General features: G+C 30.0%; 3 protein-coding genes across 3 annotated transcripts; all 3 read right to left on the bottom strand.

The window, feature by feature from the left end:
- Window positions 1–1615: 1615 nt before the first annotated feature.
- On the bottom strand, window positions 1616–2576 carry LOC11441008 (dehydration-responsive element-binding protein 1E). The gene has a single exon (XM_003611110.4). It carries the CDS (start codon window positions 2529–2531, stop codon window positions 1842–1844), a length of 690 nt encoding a protein of 229 aa, XP_003611158.1. The 5' UTR covers window positions 2532–2576; the 3' UTR covers window positions 1616–1841.
- Window positions 1761–19383, bottom strand: LOC11438570 (dehydration-responsive element-binding protein 1E). The gene is made up of 2 exons (XM_003611107.3): window positions 18713–19383; window positions 1761–1845 (listed from the first exon to the last, which is right to left on the bottom strand). The coding sequence occupies exons 1-2, from the start codon at window positions 19381–19383 to the stop codon at window positions 1842–1844; spliced, it is 675 nt and encodes a 224-aa protein (XP_003611155.1). The 3' UTR covers window positions 1761–1841.
- On the bottom strand, window positions 9141–10208 carry LOC11438571 (dehydration-responsive element-binding protein 1E). The gene has a single exon (XM_003611109.4). It carries the CDS (start codon window positions 10167–10169, stop codon window positions 9489–9491), a length of 681 nt encoding a protein of 226 aa, XP_003611157.1. The 5' UTR covers window positions 10170–10208; the 3' UTR covers window positions 9141–9488.
- Window positions 19384–19913: the final 530 nt, after the last annotated feature.

Here is a 19913-nt window from a genome sequence, read left to right as displayed (position 1 = left end):
ATGAGCATTGTTATTTACCTAGAGAGTTTTTATCAAGAATTTATCAAGAAAATGTCTCAATCAATTAAATTTGTTATCTGGTGAAAATCAAGGGAGGTAATGGTGTGTAATTAAGGAAAGGTGTTAGCAAATACACTGTCTTAAAATTTTCTTGATAAATTTTGTCACTGTGTCTATTATTTCCCTATCACTATTGATACAAATTGGAATTCTGCTCTTCTCCCAACACATTTTGCTCGCCTCCAACTGAAATACCAAAAATAACCCTCCCCTGCATTAGTTAAGTAACGCTGCGCAACTCAACTCACGCTGAAATTAAATCTTGTGTGAGTTAACTCACGATGGGAATTAACACTTGCGTGAGTTAAATCGCATGGATATTTTAAAAAGTTCAGTTGAACGCGAACAAAATGTGTTGGAAGAATAGCATAATTCTACAAATTGGGTACCACATCCTATGATAGAGACCAAGATCCATTACCACCCCGTAGCATCCTAGCTAGTATCGCCCTTGCACAACCCTGGCATCCGAGATAACATCATAAATGACTTATACAATATAAAATCTATCAAAATTAAACATTATGTTTTTAGCTAAGATCAACCGTGTATAGAAAACTCGGGGCCTTCACCAAATTTCTAAAGAGGTTTTATATAAAAGATCAATTCTCCTATTAATCTTCTAGCATTGATGATCTTAGATAGGAATTAAAATATTTAAATAATTTTTTAATTTTTTTTTAGGATATAATTATAGATAAATAAAAATGTAAATAATATATTTTCTAATGGTTAAAAAAAAAGTAAATAATACTGTAGTTCAATTTCGCAATTTCAATTGATAATTATTGGTACACAATCACTTGATAATTGCACTACATGAAACATAAAAAATAAACGAAAATTTTATCAATGAATTATATATAAAGACATGATAAAACCCAAAAAAAATGCATAAAATTTGAGGCCCAAGTCTCAAGCTTAATGCTCTTATTATGGTTAACACAACCAAATTAAGATTGTGACATGTTTCAATTTGTCAAAAAATAGACTAAGAATGAAAGTGATTGAATGATATAAATATTTTTCTATACTAGATAAAAGACTAATTATTTGACATAAAAAAAAAACTAAATTACTTAAACTTGATTAAATATTACGATCATCCAACTTGTCTACGAAAGTTGATTTGCTTTGACGGTCGTCTCTATCGTCCATAAATCTATGCATATAACTTCCTTTCCATATATATATATATATATATATATATATATATATATATATATATATATGGGGTTTGCTAGGATACACCCACTAGTTTTTATTAAAGTGTGTTTTAACAAAGATATAACTAAAAATTGTTAAATACACCTTAAGGTGAATGTTGTTAAAACACACCTTCGGGTGTATGTTAGCAACTCCTATAGGCATTTGTTAGGATACACCCACTTATTTTTTAGAATGTGTGTTTTAGCAAGTTATAACTAAAAAGTAGTTAAATACATCTTAAGGTGTAGCTTGCTAAAACACTCCCACATAAAAACTAGTGGGTATGTTCTAGCAAATCCATATATATATTGTACCACTTCATAAAAGATAGAAAAGATGCAAAAAATTATAAAATGAAATCATATTGAATATGAATTAATGTTACATCAAGGGGTTACAACTTACATCACTAACAAACTATTAGCTAATAAAATATCTCTAACTACTTTTTGTACTCTGAAATATTCATTTTCAATCTAACAATTTACTAATAAAAAATAAACAAATGTGACTTCATTTCAAACTGAACTAAAAAATAAGTTTTACAAAATCAACCACATCCAAGAAGAGTATCAAATAGAGAAGTTCCAAAGTGAAACTAATTGAGTATCAAAAATCTCCATGTCACCCCAGTTATAACTACCATAATTTGTTGGGGAAGGAGGAGCTGAACGTAAAGGCTCATTGGCAATACTTAGAAGCAAATGATGCATGTCTTCAAATTCTGATGACACCACTGGAACCTGTGCTTCTAGCATATTCTTGGAATCTTCCATGTCCATAAACACTCCATCTTCAACGGTAACACAACATTGCTTGTCTTCAACCGCAAACAACTGAGCAGCCTCCATCGCCGCCCTCCTTATCTCCGTCGCATCATTCGACTCCGGCAACCTCAACCGCCATGCAGAGTCAGCAAAATTAAGACAAGCTGATTTTCCTTTAAGAGTAAGTGCAGCAACATCATGTGCACGTGCAGCCATTTCAGGAGTTGGATATGTTCCAAGCCAAATCCTTGACTTATTATTTTTGTTAACGATATTGTTAGGAACTCTCATCTCACAAACCCACTTGTTATTCTTCCTACGTCGTACTCCTCGGTACACCGGATGTCTTGTCTCCTTGAACACTCTTCTACCTGCTCTCTTCTTTGGTCTTGCAGGTGCCAAAATCACTTCTGAAGAACTTGTACGGTTTGATGAAGCTGTTTCTGATGAAGAAGTGTCTGAGTAATCACTAAATGATGACATGAAGAAATCCATTTTTCGAATTTAGATTGGGATTTTTTTTTTGTTTGTTTATCAGTGGCTACTGGGAAGTGAGAGTGTGTGTGGAGTTTATTATATAGCTTATTGATGAGGTCGCATGAAGAACATCCCCACGTATGTGACACGTGAACGCGGGTGACAGTTGGATTGGATTGTCTCTAAGTGGGCCAGTCTAATGGAAGCCCATTGGCCACGGCTTTCACTATACTAAGTAAGCTAGTAGTCTAGTACTACAATTTTTAATTTTTTTGAGACAAAATAGGTGACGGGTCTGTTTGGGAAACTAAAAAAAAGAGCTTTTAGCTTTTAACTTATAGCTTATAAGCTTGTTTGATAAAAAAAGGTATGTTTGGTAACACTTTTTTACCATGAGTTTATAGCTTATTTCACGAGCTTATAAGCTATTTTTCAAAAGCTATTCCAAGTAGCGTTTGAGCTTATAGCTTATAGCTTCTCACTTTTTCTTTCAATTTTATCCTTATTATTTCATTTAAATTGTATTTTTATCCATTATAATTTTTATAATAAGCTACGTAATAAAGACTACTATCCCTTTATTCCAATTTTTGTATATATATATATCAGCTGGTCTTTTTTTTTTTTTTTTTAAAAAAAATATATATACCTTTTTTTTTTTTTTTTACGAAACAAAATACTATTATTCTATTAGTGTTACTTTTTATTTTTATTTTTTTGAGGTAAGTGTTATTTTCTTTATTCTCTATTATTAGTATTACTCTATTAGTGCTACCTTTTTTTTTGTTTTTGAGGTAAATGTTATTTTCTTTATAAAGTAGAAACACTTAAATGATAATAAATATAAGATAAAATTTTAGTGAATAAAATTTAATTTAATTTATAATAAATTTAAAGTATTTTTTTAAAGAAAAATTAATTTACAAAATTATAAATACTTAAATTAATGATATAATTTTTATTATGAATTAAGAATACCCTATATGTCTTTTTACATTTATCAGCTAGTTGAACCGCTATTTTTATCAAACACTTCAGTTAGCTTATAAGCTAAAAGCTACCAGCTATCTTATAAGCTAAAAGCTATCAGTTAGCTTATAAGCTAAAAGCTATCAGCTAGCTTATCAGTTATCCGCTATTTTTACCAAACAGAGCCGACATTACATGTATGATGATAATGATAGCGACAAAGGTTGATTTTAATTTCATATATGACTCCTTATTGTTGACACCTTGACTTGGTTGTTTCCCACTACCCCATTCAAGCTTATGGCAAATAGCAGTACAAAGTTCTAAAACGTGCTTTATTATCTTTATTTGGTTACAACGAGTAATCATACTATCATAGTTTGCCATGCCATGCAGCACAACTCTAATGCTTTTAAAAATAAATGGGTGATAGTAGGTGAGATCTAGATTACCCTCTTTTGTATAAGGGGTATTTATCCTTTCAAGATATCAACCAATCAAAATGTAATATAAAAATGCAACATTAAATGTCAAATAAATGAGTCACTTTTTCTATAAAAAAAAATCAATTTTAATAAGGTAACTTTTAATTTTGGGTTAAATATGTTTTATGTCCTTATAAATATACCAACTTTTCATTTTAGTCCCTCTAAAATTTTCCTTTAACTTTTAGTCCGTATAAAATTTTCAATCACTACTTTTGGTCCCTCTTTTAGAGTAAACTCAAATGTAGAATTCATATTTTTGAATAAAAAATTTCCGAAAAATTCATAATATTATAAGAATCTCTCCCTAAAAAAATTATAATTTTTTAACAAAACATGAATTTAATATGAATTTTTACATTTTTTACGGTTAAAAATTCATATTAAAATTGTGTTTTGTTAAAAATTCTAACTTTTTTTGTGAATTATTTTTACAATATTCTACACATTTATACACAATTTTATTAAAAAATACATAAAAAGAGGGACTAAAAGTAGTGACTGAAAATTTTATAGGGACTAAAAGTTGAAGGAGAATTTTAGAGGGACTAAAACTAAATATTCATAGGGACCAAAAACATATTTAACCCTTTAATTTTTATTTAATTATATTTAGGTATACAATCTTAATTAATTTACACTATAGGGCTTGTAATAACTAAAATTTCACATCAAATTCAACACATCATATATGTTCATACATTTTGTTCCATTCCAAAACCTATAACACATATAATGTGCAATTTCTTCTTCTCATCTTGATTGTTCAATTCTCTCGTTCCATAACTGCCTTCGTTTTCAATTATTGTGAGAATCGTTGCCGTCCGTTAGATTTCAGACATCGTGAGATCGCCATTGTTTCCTAAAGTTATATCCACGAATTAACGTTTACCTTATGAAATTCACGTTTGTATTAGCATTATTTATTATTTATTTATTTCACTTTCTCTTTTTCTTCCATAGCTTTAACCGACCTCACACCGTGTTCACAATCTCAACAAATGTTAATTTCGGTAACAAAAACAACATAACAACACAATATAATGATTTGTATAAAACAAATTCCAAAAGTAAATTTAATAATCAATATTGTACCAAAAATAAAATTAATAATCAACGCATTGAAGATTCATTTATCTTAATCAAACGCAAACTATGTGTGATAAAATACAATTTTATATAATCTCAAACAACTCAATCAAACTCAAAACCCAAATAAAAATGGAAGCATCATTGAAATTCATGCCAAAGTTGAAAGTCACCACTGTCGCATTATAAGTGTGAAACGGTTGCAATTAAGTCACGATAGTAGTCAGAAAGAAACGAAAATGAAAAATCAAATCAAGAAGAAAAATCAAGTCACGATACCTGATGTGATTATGGAAACAACGCCGATTCTCACAATGTCTGGAATCTAAAGGATGACAACGATTCTCACGATAATTGGAAACGACGGCAATTCTGGAACGAGAGAATTGAACAATCAAGATGGGAAGAAGAATGAAGAAGAAATTGCACGTTATGTGTGTTTTAGGTTTTGGAATGGAATAAAATTTATGAACGTATGTGGGGTGTGTTTGGTAAAAATAAGCTATAAGCTAGCTGAAATCTGAAAAATTAGTTTATAGCTGATATCTTATAACTGATAGCTTATAGCTGAAAAAATGGTTTATTAAAATTGAAGTATTAGGTAAAATTAGATGTTGAAGTGGCTGGATAAGTATAAAATGACATAAAATGACATGTTTATATATATATATTTTATTTTATTTTTTTTTCTAATTTGTTTTTTAATATTTTAATTTATGGTTAACTATGTTTTGGATCCCTATAAATATTCAAACTTTTGGTTTTAGTCTCCAATAAAATTTCACCGACAATTTTGATCTCTGCTTATTTTATTTTTTTGTACAAAATTGAGCAAAAGTTCATTGATCTCGACTTTTATGAATCCCAAAAATAAGAGGAAAGTGGAAAAAAAATATAAGCAAGAATATAAAATTTTTTACAACGTACCGTAGGCTAATTATAGTTAAATATAAAGCATTTATTTTAAGAAATATATATAAAGCGTTCATTAAAAATAAAATAAAGCATGGTAGTTTTTTTTCAAAGGAGAAAACGTGACAGTTGTTTTATTAAAAAATAAGCTATGAACTTGGCCGTTATTTTTTAAGCCATGAGCATGTTTTATTAAAAAATAATTAAATTAAATTAATAGGGTTAAAATTGAATGAAAATATAAAAAAACTACTAGGTATAAGCTGAAAAGCTACTTGAAATAAAGTATGAAAAAGCTTGCTGATTTAAATTAAAGTGTTTGGTAAAATTATCTTTTGAAGTTACTAATAAACACAAAATGACTTAAAAGTACATATATGTTGAATTTATAAAAAAAAAAAAACTTTTTTTACCCATAAATAATTTAACTAAGAAATCATCTTAATAATTTTAATTTATTTCAAATTATTTTTATGGAAAATTATTTCTTTGATTTTATATTGGTAAATATGTTCAAAGAAAAAAATAATGATAAATATTTACAGATATCTTTTTTAAGGAACAAATAAATATTTAGATATGAATTTAATAGAAAGTGACCGTGTAAAAAAAACCAAATCTAGAACAATATTTCAACCAACAGGAACAAAATAAAAAATCAAATAGAAAACCAAGGATTATGCTTGTTCCCACGAAAGCTTAATCAACGAAAACCAAGACGATTACAAAACCCACCCATGTTTTCAGCCAAACACTAATTTAATTTTTTTTGTTTAAAAAAAAAAGAAAGAGATTGATATGGAATATTGCTATTTCGTGTTTCCCGTAGAAAGCACTACGTGGGAAGTTTTTTCCTTTTACGTGGGTAGTATTTTTAATAAAAAATAATATTAAAGGTTAAAAATGGAATAAAATGTAAAAAGCTACAAGCTATAAGCTCAAAAGCTACTTGGATTAGCTATAAGCTCATTCTATCAAAACTAGCTTATAAGCTAGTCCAACAAGCTATAAGCTAGCTTTTTTATGTTACCAAACACAACCATATATATCAAAACAAGCTTATAAGCTAGTCTAACAAGCTATAAGCTAGCTTATTCATGTTATCAAGCACAACCATGATGGGTTAAATTTGATGTAAAATTTTAGTTGTTACAAACTCTATAGTGTAAATTAATTAAGATTGTTTACCTAAATATAATTAAATAAAAATTAAAAGTTACTTTATTAAACTTGATTTTTTTTATAGTAAAATTTTACTAATTTATTTAACATTTAATGTTTACATTTGTACATTACATTTTGATTGGTTGATATTTTGAAGGGGTAAATACCCTCTAAACAAGAGAGGGTAATGTAGAAAAACCCGTCATAGTAATATATGTGATAAAGACACTTATTAAATATTATAAGTAGAATTAATTGATAAATTTTATATAAAAAATGGTTTTTAAAAATAAATGCTTGGGATTTTTTTTCTTTGTTCTTTTTGTAATTCTTGCATTTCGTCGTCGATCTTACTTCTCGCTATTGATCTCGTACAAAGTATTACAACTCAAGAATTTACCTTATTTCGTTTTATTCAGGTAAACTTGACACATAAACTCGTACGAGTTTACCTAAAATCAAAATTATATAAAATTTATTATATACATGACATATGTAAGCTAATATAAATATTATAAATATGTCAATTGTGCAAAAAATGACTTAATTATAAATACAAAATATACCCAACTACCATAATAAAGTGTTATGCTCAACTTAGAATCAAAATACAAAATTAACTCGTAAAATCATAAATTTTATGTGTTGTTTCGTTCATTATCGAAGGTTTCAGAAGAAAGAACAAGACAAGAAAGTGTTAACATTAAAGGCAAGGCAAATACTTTAGGCCATTGAGCTTGAAAAAAGGAATTGAATTTTAACGGGAAATGGACTCAGAAAAAATGCCCAAAAAAAAAAAAAAGTGTTTTGAAGTGCTAACTCGTAAACTCGAAGATTTTGCTTTAGTTTGTCAAGTTTACCATGTGTTAACTCGCTCAAACTCGCAAACATTATGATTTCAACAAAAAACGATTTTACCTCCGAGCTAATACGATTTTGACACCTACAGACGTAAACTCGTTCGAGTTTACTAGTTAACAATCAATATGTGAAACAATGAATATTGTGTCCTATGGCGAAGAAGAGAGATGAAGATGAGTAGTGAGAAGAGGTATTAAACAGGACGGAGGAAAAGAGAGAGTTGTAGAGGAGAGAAAGTGGCAGATGGGAGAGGATGAAATGGGGTTGGATAAGAGAGATATTATGAGTTTGTTTTGTTTTATTTTTTATTTGGTTTTAGTGAAAAAAACTGTCATATAGGCCACGATCAAAGGTGTGGAGAGATTTAAAAGGTGTCTATTAAACATTGAGTAATGATATTTGAAGAACTTTTTTTGCTATAATTTTTGGTACAACCTTGTTGTGCTATCTTTTCATTGGTCAAAAACAATGAAGAGAGAAGAAGGAAGAAAGAGAATAAGAAGATAATGTGAGTATGAAAGAGAAAGTTGTACAAAAGTTGTACAAAAATGGTTGTACAAATATCATTTCTCTTAAACATTTGTCTATATTAATGATGTGATAAAGGAGAGAGATAAAGAGAAAATTAGACGTTGAAAGATGTCAGAAAATATAGAAGGTTTACGTACAAATATATATTGTCTTCTCAAAGCTTGAAGCCTCACTTTCCCAACATACAATTTCTCCAATGCATCCCATGTCTCATTTGCACTTTCATAATGCACGGTATATGAGAGAGAAAGAGAGAAATGAGTAGAAGACTTGTGTAATTTTATTGAATGAATTGGAATACTTATTTACAAGGTATATGAAGCTATATATACATCAAGTGATGTAACAAACTAATGAAACAAACCATAACAAACTCTTAACTTCACGTGCAAGTAACAATAGTTAGTTACTTCACATGCAAGTATCTAAACAAACTATTAAGCAAAGATAAAACTAATTCTAACTAATAATGAATTACTTAACCAATAAAAAGTTCATTTTATATGCATAGGTTTGGAGTCGTTGGACGGTTGATGGGAGGCCATTACAGGTGTAGCACCTTTAATGTCGAGCTTTTTCGTTGCAGCGTTAGAGAAAATACTTATACGATTTAAAGTACACAAAATACTTATACATAAATCGAGCGAAAAGCACTGTCCCGAGAAGATCACGAAGGCTAAATAGTGCTGGATATTTCAAAGTCGAACCATAATTATACTCCACTACCCCATGTTTTTCGGAAAGTGTGAAATTTCATTGGCTGGAAGGCAATTCTTGCGAAATTCGCTATAAATTGTCTCCTACAAATAGCATTGCTGTATCACTTATATATAAATGTGGATTACACGACAAAAGCATGTCGTGCTCTTTAGCAATTTTCTATAACAAATGAGTACCTATCTAGCAAACCTAACTAGAACAAAAGTTTTACAAAATCATCCACATCCAATAATAGTGAAGCGTGTCAAATTGAGAAGTTCCACAAAGAAACTATCTGAGTGTCAAATATCTCCATGTCATCATAGTTACTACCATAATAATTTGTAGGGGAAGGAGGATTAGAACGTAAAGGCTCATTAGCAATACTCAAAAGCAAATTATGATGCATGTCTTCAAATTCTGACGATAGAACTGGAACTTGTACTTCTAGCACATTCTTTTTAGAATTTTCCATATTCATATCCACAGCATCCCTATCACTCCTCTGATTATGGTTCTCTTCAATTGCAAACATTTTAGCAGCCTCCATCGCAGCTCTCCTTATCTCCACCGCATCATTTGACTCCGGCAACGTCAACCGCCATGCAGAGTCAGCAAAATTAAGACAAGCTGATTTTCCTTTAAGAGTAAGTGCAGCAACATCATGTGCACGTGCAGCCATTTCAGGAGTTGGATATGTTCCAAGCCAAATCCTTGACTTATTGTTTTTGTTAACGTTAATATTAGGAACTCTCATCTCACAAACCCACTTGTTATTGTTCCTTCTTCGTACTCCTCGGTACACTGGATGTCTTGTCTCCTTAAACACTCTTCTCCCTGCTCTCTTCTTTGGTCTTGCAGATGCCAAAATCACTTCTGAAGAACTTGTTTCTGAAGAAGAAGAAGAATCTGAGTAGTCGCCAAAAGATGAAAGGAAAATATTCATGAGAATCTAAGTTGCTTAATTATGTGATTGAATTGAATTGACTTTAGGAAGTGAGAGTGTGTGTGGAGTATATATATAGCTAATGGGTGAGATGGCACAGAACAAGACCACGTAACGCGACTTGAACACGGGGACTACGATATGATTAAGTCTAAGTGGGCCAGTGTAAAGAAACACAAGGGCCACGCCTTTCACTACTGCTAAGGTACTACAATTGTTTACTTTTATTTTAGGATAAAGCATATACTATAGATGACATATGATAGGGACAAAGGTTTGGTTTGGATTTCATATGACTCCTTATTGTTGACACCTTGACTTGGGTGTTTCCCACTACCCATTCAAGCTTATGGCAAGTTGGCAACCAGGAAAAATAACCTCTATATATAAAACGTGCTTTATCCTTCTTATTTGGTTACCAACGAAATATGAATAATCTTAGTTTGAAAATACATTTCTCGTTTTTCATATGATCTTTCTCAGAATATTACTGATTTTTTTTTCTCCATATATAAACATATTTATTTAATTTACATTTTGTGCCGAAAATGTTTTCTTTATTACTCGCACGGGTTCTATAACGTATTCGATAAAAAATTCTTCGAAAGAAGAAATGTTAAAACGAAGGAATATTGTGATTCATCATAAAATATGTATGAGCTGATTAAGAGAGCATATAATTAGTTTATGAAATTAGAAATTGACATAATATTTAGGATGAAAACAATTGGAACCAATAAAGGAACCAATGATGTGTGAATTTACATATTATCCAAAATTATAAAAAAGAATGTTGTTGTTATAGAGTTACCAAAAAATGATTGATACCCATATTTACATAAATGAAATCAAGCAAAGAAGTAACATCGGTGAGTGAAGATAATCTAGTCTAGGATTAGAGTTAAGGTGATCTGTTGAAAGTGCGGATCATGAACACCAAATCTTTATTTGGAAACGACGTGAACGTGCATATTTTTAGGTGGCTTCTCTTGATAAAAAATTAACTTATCACCTACCTCTAACATATGTTCTCGGCAAAATTTGAACCATTGGCCGCCTAAGTATTTTTTTGTAACTTGCTCTTTTTGCCGTTATCAAGCGACACTTATACCTTTTTTGAGCTTGTTTGTCGACGAGTGTGATTGTTTTCCGTGTTCCTTTTAGAAATGTCATTGATATCTCATTTGAGAAGTGCTAGGTACAAAACAAATTGCAGTGTTAATTAGAAGCTATATATATGTACATTTCTAAAACATTTACCAAAGCATTATAAAGATTTACTGTAGGAAAAGAGCATGTATTATTTTGTTCAAGAGATTAGGAAAACAACATTACAATTAACATGATACTAATTGGAACCAACGAAGGAACTAACAATGTGCAAATTAACGTTACATAATAGTTAAGTTTATAAAAGAGATTGCAAGTTTCATAGACTAACGAAAAAGGGATTTTTGCCAATATTTACATCAGACAAAATGAAAAGAACAAATGACATTCCAAAGTCAAGATAGTTTACGACTACAGTCCAAAACGATACGACAAAATAGTAGAAGTTCAAATAGTTCAACAACAAATTAATATCTACTTTGTAACAACTCGAATTTGCAAGTTCTTCTGTGCTTTTCGAGATCAAAGATGAGCTTACCACCTTCTTCCATCACTCGTTATCTGCAAAAATTGAACCACTCCCCACCCAAGTAATTTTCATAACTTGCTCTATCGGCGGTAATGAGGTGACAATTATACTGTCTATGTGTCTATGCGAATACAATGAGAGTGATTGTTTTGCGCTTTCCTTTCAGAATTGTTTTTGACACCTCATTTGAGAAATGCTAAACAGGAAAATAACTGCAATATTAGTCCAATACATATTTACATGGATAAGATGTATGCGAATATAGTTACATATAATTTACTACCTCCGTCCCTTATTATAGGGCCCTTTTGAAAAAATAACGGGAATTAAGATAGTGAATTTTTGTATTAAATATGTTTGTAATTAGTATTGTTTTTACAATTTTATTCTTTAAGAGAGAGAGAGATGATTTATGTTTTCAACATGTTATTTATTGTTGATTGAAGAAAAATATGTATAATTAATAGGGGCATGTATGTAAAGAAATAATTAATGTAGTTGGAAATAGCAAATGAGTCTTATAAAAAGGGACAAATTTTTTTCTCAAAAGGGTCTTATAATTAGGGACGGAGGTAGTATAAAATAAAGGTAGCATAACTGATTTTAAGCTATAGAAAATGTAGCATAACTTCTAATTTATCTTCCTATAAAGTCTAGATAAATGCATGCATGTACATTATATGTACCACGTTGACCAATTAACATTGTTGAAATAAATGGAAATTAAGCATCACTTCCGCATGTGCATATATAGCTAGCACCATTTGACATTGATGTCTTCGAACATTTGGTGCAAATCGCATAATACAATCCAAACTGGTTAGAATTGAATTTAGTTATTTTCCAAATAGTGATGCAGTATGTTTCCTAACACAAATTATGCACATGAAATAAATAATAATGCAATATGTATTTTTAATTTATGCGTAAAAAAACTCAAAGCATGTTTGCGCATAAAAAAAGCAGACATTGACTAAGTTTATAAATTCAGCAATTGGCCTAACCTGAGACAGTTTGGAAAAATCGTTGTACGAAGTACGTTGAGAAGAAGTTGAACTCTAACTTAAGTTCTAACTGAAGCTTTGACTTTGAGCTGGAGAAGTGTTAATGTCACGACAACAATTCAAGAAACATGGTAAAAAAAACAATCAAATCAGATTGTGAAATAATAAGTTACTCTAACATCGTATTGTGAAATCATAATGCAAACTTACTGAGTCTTAAACTTCTCAACAACCGGATGATGTAGGTTGATGAGCAGCCTCGAACCTAACCAATTGTTACATATATTTGGGTTGCCATTGACTACAAAATGGAAGCAAAGAACTCAAGGTAAATAGATGGTAAATGATAAAGCTACGAAGTATTTTCCTCATAGTGTTACATCAACTATATTCCCACTACATAAGAAAATACATCTTTCGGGTCATTATCAAACTTATACAAAATCCTATCATCTGATGCTGCCAAAATATAAAATAATACCTTTTCTATTTAGCAATGTTTAGTTTTTTTGAATAAGAAAAAGATATGCATAGTTTGTTACGATATAAAGGTGCAATATATATATATATATATATATGCATAATTTTTTTAGGCATCTATACCTTTTTTGAAGAAAAGAAATCTACAATTTTACTTTTAATTAATATCAAAATTTTATAAAAATTATACGCATTAGCGTAACAAAAAAACAGACACACATAAAGTATTACTTTAAACGCTAATATGTGTGTCTGTATATTTGCGAGGTTGAAGAAAGAAAATAAAAATATTTTGTATCATTAAATGATAGCGTGAATAAAAATATTTGTGAGGTTGTTATGATTAAACGATATTTAAATTAAATATATAAGTGATAAAAAAATAATAAAATTTCTTTGAAAAAAAGGTAATAAAATTAAATGGTACCTCCTTAAAAAAATTAAATGGAAAGGCTAAAAAAAATTAAATGGAAGAAGAAGAAAAAATTAAAATATAATATTAAAAAATAAAAGAAAAGGTTCCAACGTGAATTGAAGAGAGATGCTTCCGAGGTAAATTGTCGAGAAGTAGTTTTTTGAAGTAGCATTCAACAACTTTTGGCCAAAACTTATTCCATTCAATTTTATGCATTAAAAAAAAGTACCTTTGTTAGTAAGTACTTAATTGATATTGGACTTGGCCTAACTTCTCCTTAAAAATGTAGAGAAGTTGAAAAAAAAACTGGGTCAAACGATATCTTAATCTCCCACAACGGCAATGTAGAAGCAACTGAATTTGGGAGAAAAAAATTAGAAAATAGTTAAAAATAAAAAAATTGGAAAATAGTCAAATTTTTTTAAAAATATGAAAATTAAAAAATAGTTAAAAAAACCGGTGAGGTAGCACTCAACCAAGCAATACTAAAAAGAATTATATGCATTAGCGTAACAAAAAACAGACAGGCAGACATAAAATATTAATTTAAACGTTAATGTGTGTGTGTATATTCGCGAGGTTGAAGAAAGGAAATAAAAATATTTGGTATCATTAAATGACAACGTGAATAAAAATATTTGTGAGGTTGTGATGATTAAACAATATTGAAATTAAATATATAAGTGATAAAAAGATAATAAAATTCTTTTGAAAATAAAAATAAAAAATTAAATGGAACGGTTAAAAAAATAAAATAAAATAAAGTTAAATGAAAAGAAAACATATTGAAATATAATATTAAAAATAAAAGAAAAAGTTTCCAGCGTGAGTTGAAAAGAGGTGCTTATGAAATATATTGTCGAGAAATAGTTTTTTAAAGTAGCATTCAACAACTTTTGACCAAAGCTTATTCCATTCAATTTTATGCTTAAAAAAAGTTCCATTTCTAGTAAGTATTTAATTGATATTGTGTTTGACCTAACTTCTCCTTAAAAATGTAGAAAAGTAAAAAAAACCGGGTCAAACGGTATCTTAATCTCCCACAACGACATTGTAGAAGCAACTGAATTTGGGAGAAAAAATTGGAAAATAGTTAAAAATAAAAAAATTGGAAAATTGTTAAAAGTTTTTAAAAATATAAAAATTGAAAAATAGTTAAAAAAAATCAGTGAGGTAGTACTCAATGAAGCACCACTAAAAAAAATTATATGCATCAACATAACAAAAACACAGACAGACACACATAAAATATTACTCTAAACGTTAATGTGTGTGTGTAAATATTTGCGAGGTTGACGAAAGGAAATAAAAGTATTTGGTATCATTAAATGACAGTGTGAATAAAAATATTTGTGAGGTTGTGATGATTAAACAATATTGAAATTAAAATAATTGATAGTGTGTTTGACCTAACTTCTTCTTTAAAATGTAGAGAAGTTGGAAAAAAGTCAGGTCAAACGATACATTAGTCTCCCACAACGACAATGTAGAAGCAACTTAATTTGGGTGAAAAAATTGAAAAATAGTTAAAAATTATTAAAAATATAAAAATTATAAAAGTTACTCCATCCGTTTCAAAATAAGTGTCGCTTTAGCTAAAAAAAATTGTTTCAAAATGAATGTCACTTTTAGTTTCCAATGCAATAATAACTTTTTCTTTTCAATTGTACCCTCCAATTAATACTCTGCACATTACTTCCAAAGTATTACTTTTAAAACTAACTAATAGTTAAAAAGGATAATTTGGTAAAATAACCATTCTCTTTCTTTTAATCGTTGCATTTCTTAATGTGTGTAAACACCTAAAACGACACTTTTTGAAATGAAGAGAGTATTAAAAATATAAAAATTATAAATAATTAAAAAATGGTGAGAGGCAAAATGGGAAATGCACCCTAAAAATGATGAGGTGACATTGACCACACCTCATCAATAGGAAATTACAAAAATGTCCTTTTTAGGAGCAAAATGATAAAATCATAGGGATTTATATTTTGTATATAGTAGTAAATAGAAGTAGATGACTAAATTATTACGATATAATTAGTACACACACTTTCACTCAAACCATAAGAATATATTATACTATGATATATAATTAGTACGATAAGAGCACTAATATGGTAAATTTTATGGTACATCCACTATATTTGAGTGTACTAGTACATTCACTCTTTAAATTTATAGTTAAATGAGTTGTTTTTTGAAGAAAAATATTGTTTTTTTTTCTTTCTTATCATTTATAATTATAATAACTAAATCTTATTCATCAAACGTATCAACGAAATAATTTTTTATTTTTTTAAATTTTTATCACTTATAATTGAGAACATTCATTATTTTTTACTATAATATGTAAAAAAAAGTTACTATGATTCTTATAAACAATTAAATGATGTTTTTTCTTATGAAATGTTGTTCTATAAAATATAAATATTGATAAATAACTATTTATTACATAAAAAATTATCGTTCATTTATAAAATTAAGAAGTAGAAGTATCGATACACTTTATTTTACGAGTGTACCTTCCCCAATAACATAACCACAATTCTATTAATTAAGTGGATTATAGAATTGGTGGCAATGTTGGTGTCACAAGTGGTAAACGTTTGACTTTATAACTTCAAATATATGAGTCAAATATTACTTGAAACAGTTGTAAATTAGTCATCAATATCATCGTTATTTCTAATAATTTTCTCTATTTTTTTTTCCTTAAATATGCCTTTAGTCCCTGCACTTTTATTAGATTTTGATATTGGTCCCTATATTTTTTCTTTTGTTTAGAATTGGTCCCTATACTTTGTAAAAGTATTGGTATCGGTCCCTGCATTTTGTAAAAGTATTGGTATCGGTCCCTCTGTTAACTTTCTGTTAAAAAAAAGGCTTAAATGCATTTTTGGCCCTTTATGTTTGTCGTCGTAGCAATTTTGACCCCCTAACAAAAACAATGCAATTTTGACCCCTTAATTTTCCCAACTATATTGAGAAGCTGCCACGTGTCCCAAAAAAGGGGCCAAAAGTGCATTAAAGCAAAAAAAAAAAAAAACACAAATCTATTGTCATTGGCCCCTGCACTTTGTAAAAATATTGATATTGGTGCCATGTGGCGTGAAATGATTGGCCCACGTGACACTCCGTTAGTTTTGTGTTTTTTTTTTCTTAGCAGAAAGTTAACAGAGTGATCAATACCAATATTTTTACAAAGTACAGGGACCAATGCCAAAAAAAAAGTGCAGGGACCAATACCAAAATCTGATGAAAGTGCAGAACCAATGACACATTTAAACCTATTTTTTTTAATAAAAAAAACTAGATGGCAAAGGCGATGGAGTAAGAACCAATCACTTTATATATGAAATATATAGTACAAGTTATGTAACAAATTTAATTCAACACTTACTACCTCCAACTATTGTGGCCAAAGTATATATGTACTTTTGTGTTTGAAACCATCTTGATGCATAAACAAGACTTGGCAGCTGCGAATGATTTGAAAGTATTGACTTCTACTATCTTCAATTTTGGCTCCTCATACATTTAGTTGCCTTTAATTTGGCTAAGCCTAAATTCAGTTGTAAGCTATTTTTCGGTCAACAACATAACTCTGAAATTTTTTAGATGTGAACTTACTTGACGTACCAAAATGTGACTTTAAGTACAAAACTTGAATACCTATTTATAAAGTTTAGAACTACATTAAACATATACTATAGGTAAAACATATATAATAAAGGTCCTACGATAGGTATGCAGCTTGTTTTTGCTAAGGTTGACTCACTATAATAGATGCCTCTAATCCTCCAAATCTTTTCGTCTACCTTCCTTTAGATATGTAGTATCAAAGGAAACGTGTAAACTATATTTTGCGTACTTTGTTCTAGCCCAGAGTGTTGTTTAATTACTTATTATCTCGAAATAATTTTAGCTAAAACTTACTCAAATTGCTCTTGATTCTTTTGGACCTTGAATCACCCATTTCAAGTGATGATATGGACCATCTTTCCTCAAAATAAGACTCTTGAACTTTTCAATAGCTTAATCGTCTTAAACTTAACCATTTGTATTGGCAAAATCTGTGATGTGATGAACTAGACCGAACTTAAAGTAGAAGTCAACCATGTTAGTAAAGGTTGTCAATCAACAATTGTAAGTCCAATGAAAATGGAAGGAATCGCCAAGCAACATATAGGTCCAACAAAATAAAGGTCAACTAAAACAAGATTTATACATATGTCTTTTAATTCATTCACATTTTATATTCAAAGTCTTTTAATTTCAAATCAAAACATTCAAACTCTCGGAGCTAAATATTGTGTTCAGATTGAAATACTTTTTTTTTTTGATGAATGATTGAAATACTTTTATTACACCAAAAAGCGAATGTATACAATTTGGTAGTTCACAATTTTCTAGCAACCCAATTTAGTCATTTACAAAAACTAATATCCAAATTAGTCTGCATCATTTCATGTGGAGACAAATTAGTTATCGACTCATTATAGCATAGATATAAATTTGTCTTCACCATAAAAAAATTATGTACTAATTTCGGTATTATTTTTTGTCGAGGACTAAATTGTACCGTTAAAAAATTGCGAGAGACTAAATTAAATCTTTACTCTAAACTAAAAATACCGTAAACATTACTACTCTTCGAATTTCGAGTGTTACAAATTTGATAGAGGTCATGAAAGATAGGAAAGATACATAGGTTATAAAATGAAATGAAAATTGTATCGAATATGAGAAATGTAGTTTAAATCAAGAGATTACATCACTTACATATATAAAGATCAACTGAGTAACTAACTAATAACAACTATTAACTAACCACTAACTAGCTAAATCTCTTTATATAGTAGGTGGTTCAAGTTTCATGTTCAATCCAACAAACTATGTTTATGTGCGACTTCAATATTATTTCAAACTGAACTAAAAAAAAAGTAAGTTTTACAAAATCAATCGCATCCAAAAAGAGTGTAGTGTGCTTGCGTTTCAAATAGAGAAGTTCCAAAGTGAAACTAATTGAGTATCAAAAATCTCCATGTCACCCCAGTTATAACTACCATAATTTGTTGGGGAAGGAGGAGCTGAACGTAAAGGCTCATTGGCAATACTTAGAAGCAAATGATGCATGTCTTCAAATTCTGATGACACCACTGGAACCTGTGCTTCTAGCATATTCTTGGAATCTTCCATGTCCATAAACACTCCATCTTCAACGGTAACACAACATTGCTTGTCTTCAACCGCAAACAACTGAGCAGCCTCCATCGCCGCCCTCCTTATCTCCGTCGCATCATTCGACTCCGGCAACCTCAACCGCCATGCAGAGTCAGCAAAATTAAGACAAGCTGATTTTCCTTTAAGAGTAAGTGCAGCAACATCATGTGCACGTGCAGCCATTTCAGGAGTTGGATATGTTCCAAGCCAAATCCTTGACTTATTATTTTTGTTAACGATATTGTTAGGAACTCTCATCTCACAAACCCACTTGTTATTCTTCCTACGTCGTACTCCTCGGTACACCGGATGTCTTGTCTCCTTGAACACTCTTCTACCTGCTCTCTTCTTTGGCTTATTAACTGATGCCAAAATCACTTCCGAGGAACTTGTTTCTGAAGAAGAAGTGTCTGAGTACTCACCAAAAGATGACATGAAGAAATCCATTATTTGAATAAGTTGCTTATGTGATTGAATTGAATATTATTAGCTTGGGAATTTTTTGTATCAATAGTTATTGAAGAAAATGTGTTGGTGTGGAGTTTATATAGTTTAGGCTTAATTGCACTTTTGGACCCCTATCTTTTCAAAAGTTGCGGTTATGGACCCCTAACTAATTTAAATACAAAACAGCCCCCTATGTTTTGATTCTTTGGCAGTTTTGGACCTCCAGTCCATTGTTGACTCGGTCAACGCTGACGTGGCACCCTAAGTGAGGTGCCACGTGTCAATTTTTATTTATTTATTTGCCTTGGGGGTCCAAAACTGCCAAAGAATCAAAATATAGGGGGCTGTTTTGTATTTAAATTAGTTAGGGGTCCATAACCGCAACTTTTGAAAAAATAGGGGTCCAAAAGTGCAATTAAGCCTATAGTTTATTGGTGGAATGGCAAAGGAACAGAACCACGCGAACACGGGGACAATAAGATAATCTTAAATGTGGGCCCAGGGGCCACGGCTTTCACTACTGCTAAGCA

The sequence above is a fragment of the Medicago truncatula genome, chromosome 5 (genome assembly GCF_003473485.1).
Source record: "Medicago truncatula cultivar Jemalong A17 chromosome 5, MtrunA17r5.0-ANR, whole genome shotgun sequence".
In the NCBI taxonomy this organism is placed as follows: domain Eukaryota; kingdom Viridiplantae; phylum Streptophyta; class Magnoliopsida; order Fabales; family Fabaceae; genus Medicago; species Medicago truncatula.
The sequence above is the reverse complement of the archived record's forward strand: the minus strand, read 5'-3'. Positions and strand labels throughout refer to the sequence as shown.

What these genes read in the sequence shown, in the direction of transcription:
- LOC11438571 (XM_003611109.4), bottom strand. Translation starts at nt 10,169, where the DNA reads ATGAATATTTTCCTTTCATCTTTTGGCGACTACTCAGATTCTTCTTCT.
- LOC11438570 (XM_003611107.3), bottom strand. Translation starts at nt 19,383, where the DNA reads ATGGATTTCTTCATGTCATCTTTTGGTGAGTACTCAGACACTTCTTCT.
- LOC11441008 (XM_003611110.4), bottom strand. Translation starts at nt 2,531, where the DNA reads ATGGATTTCTTCATGTCATCATTTAGTGATTACTCAGACACTTCTTCA.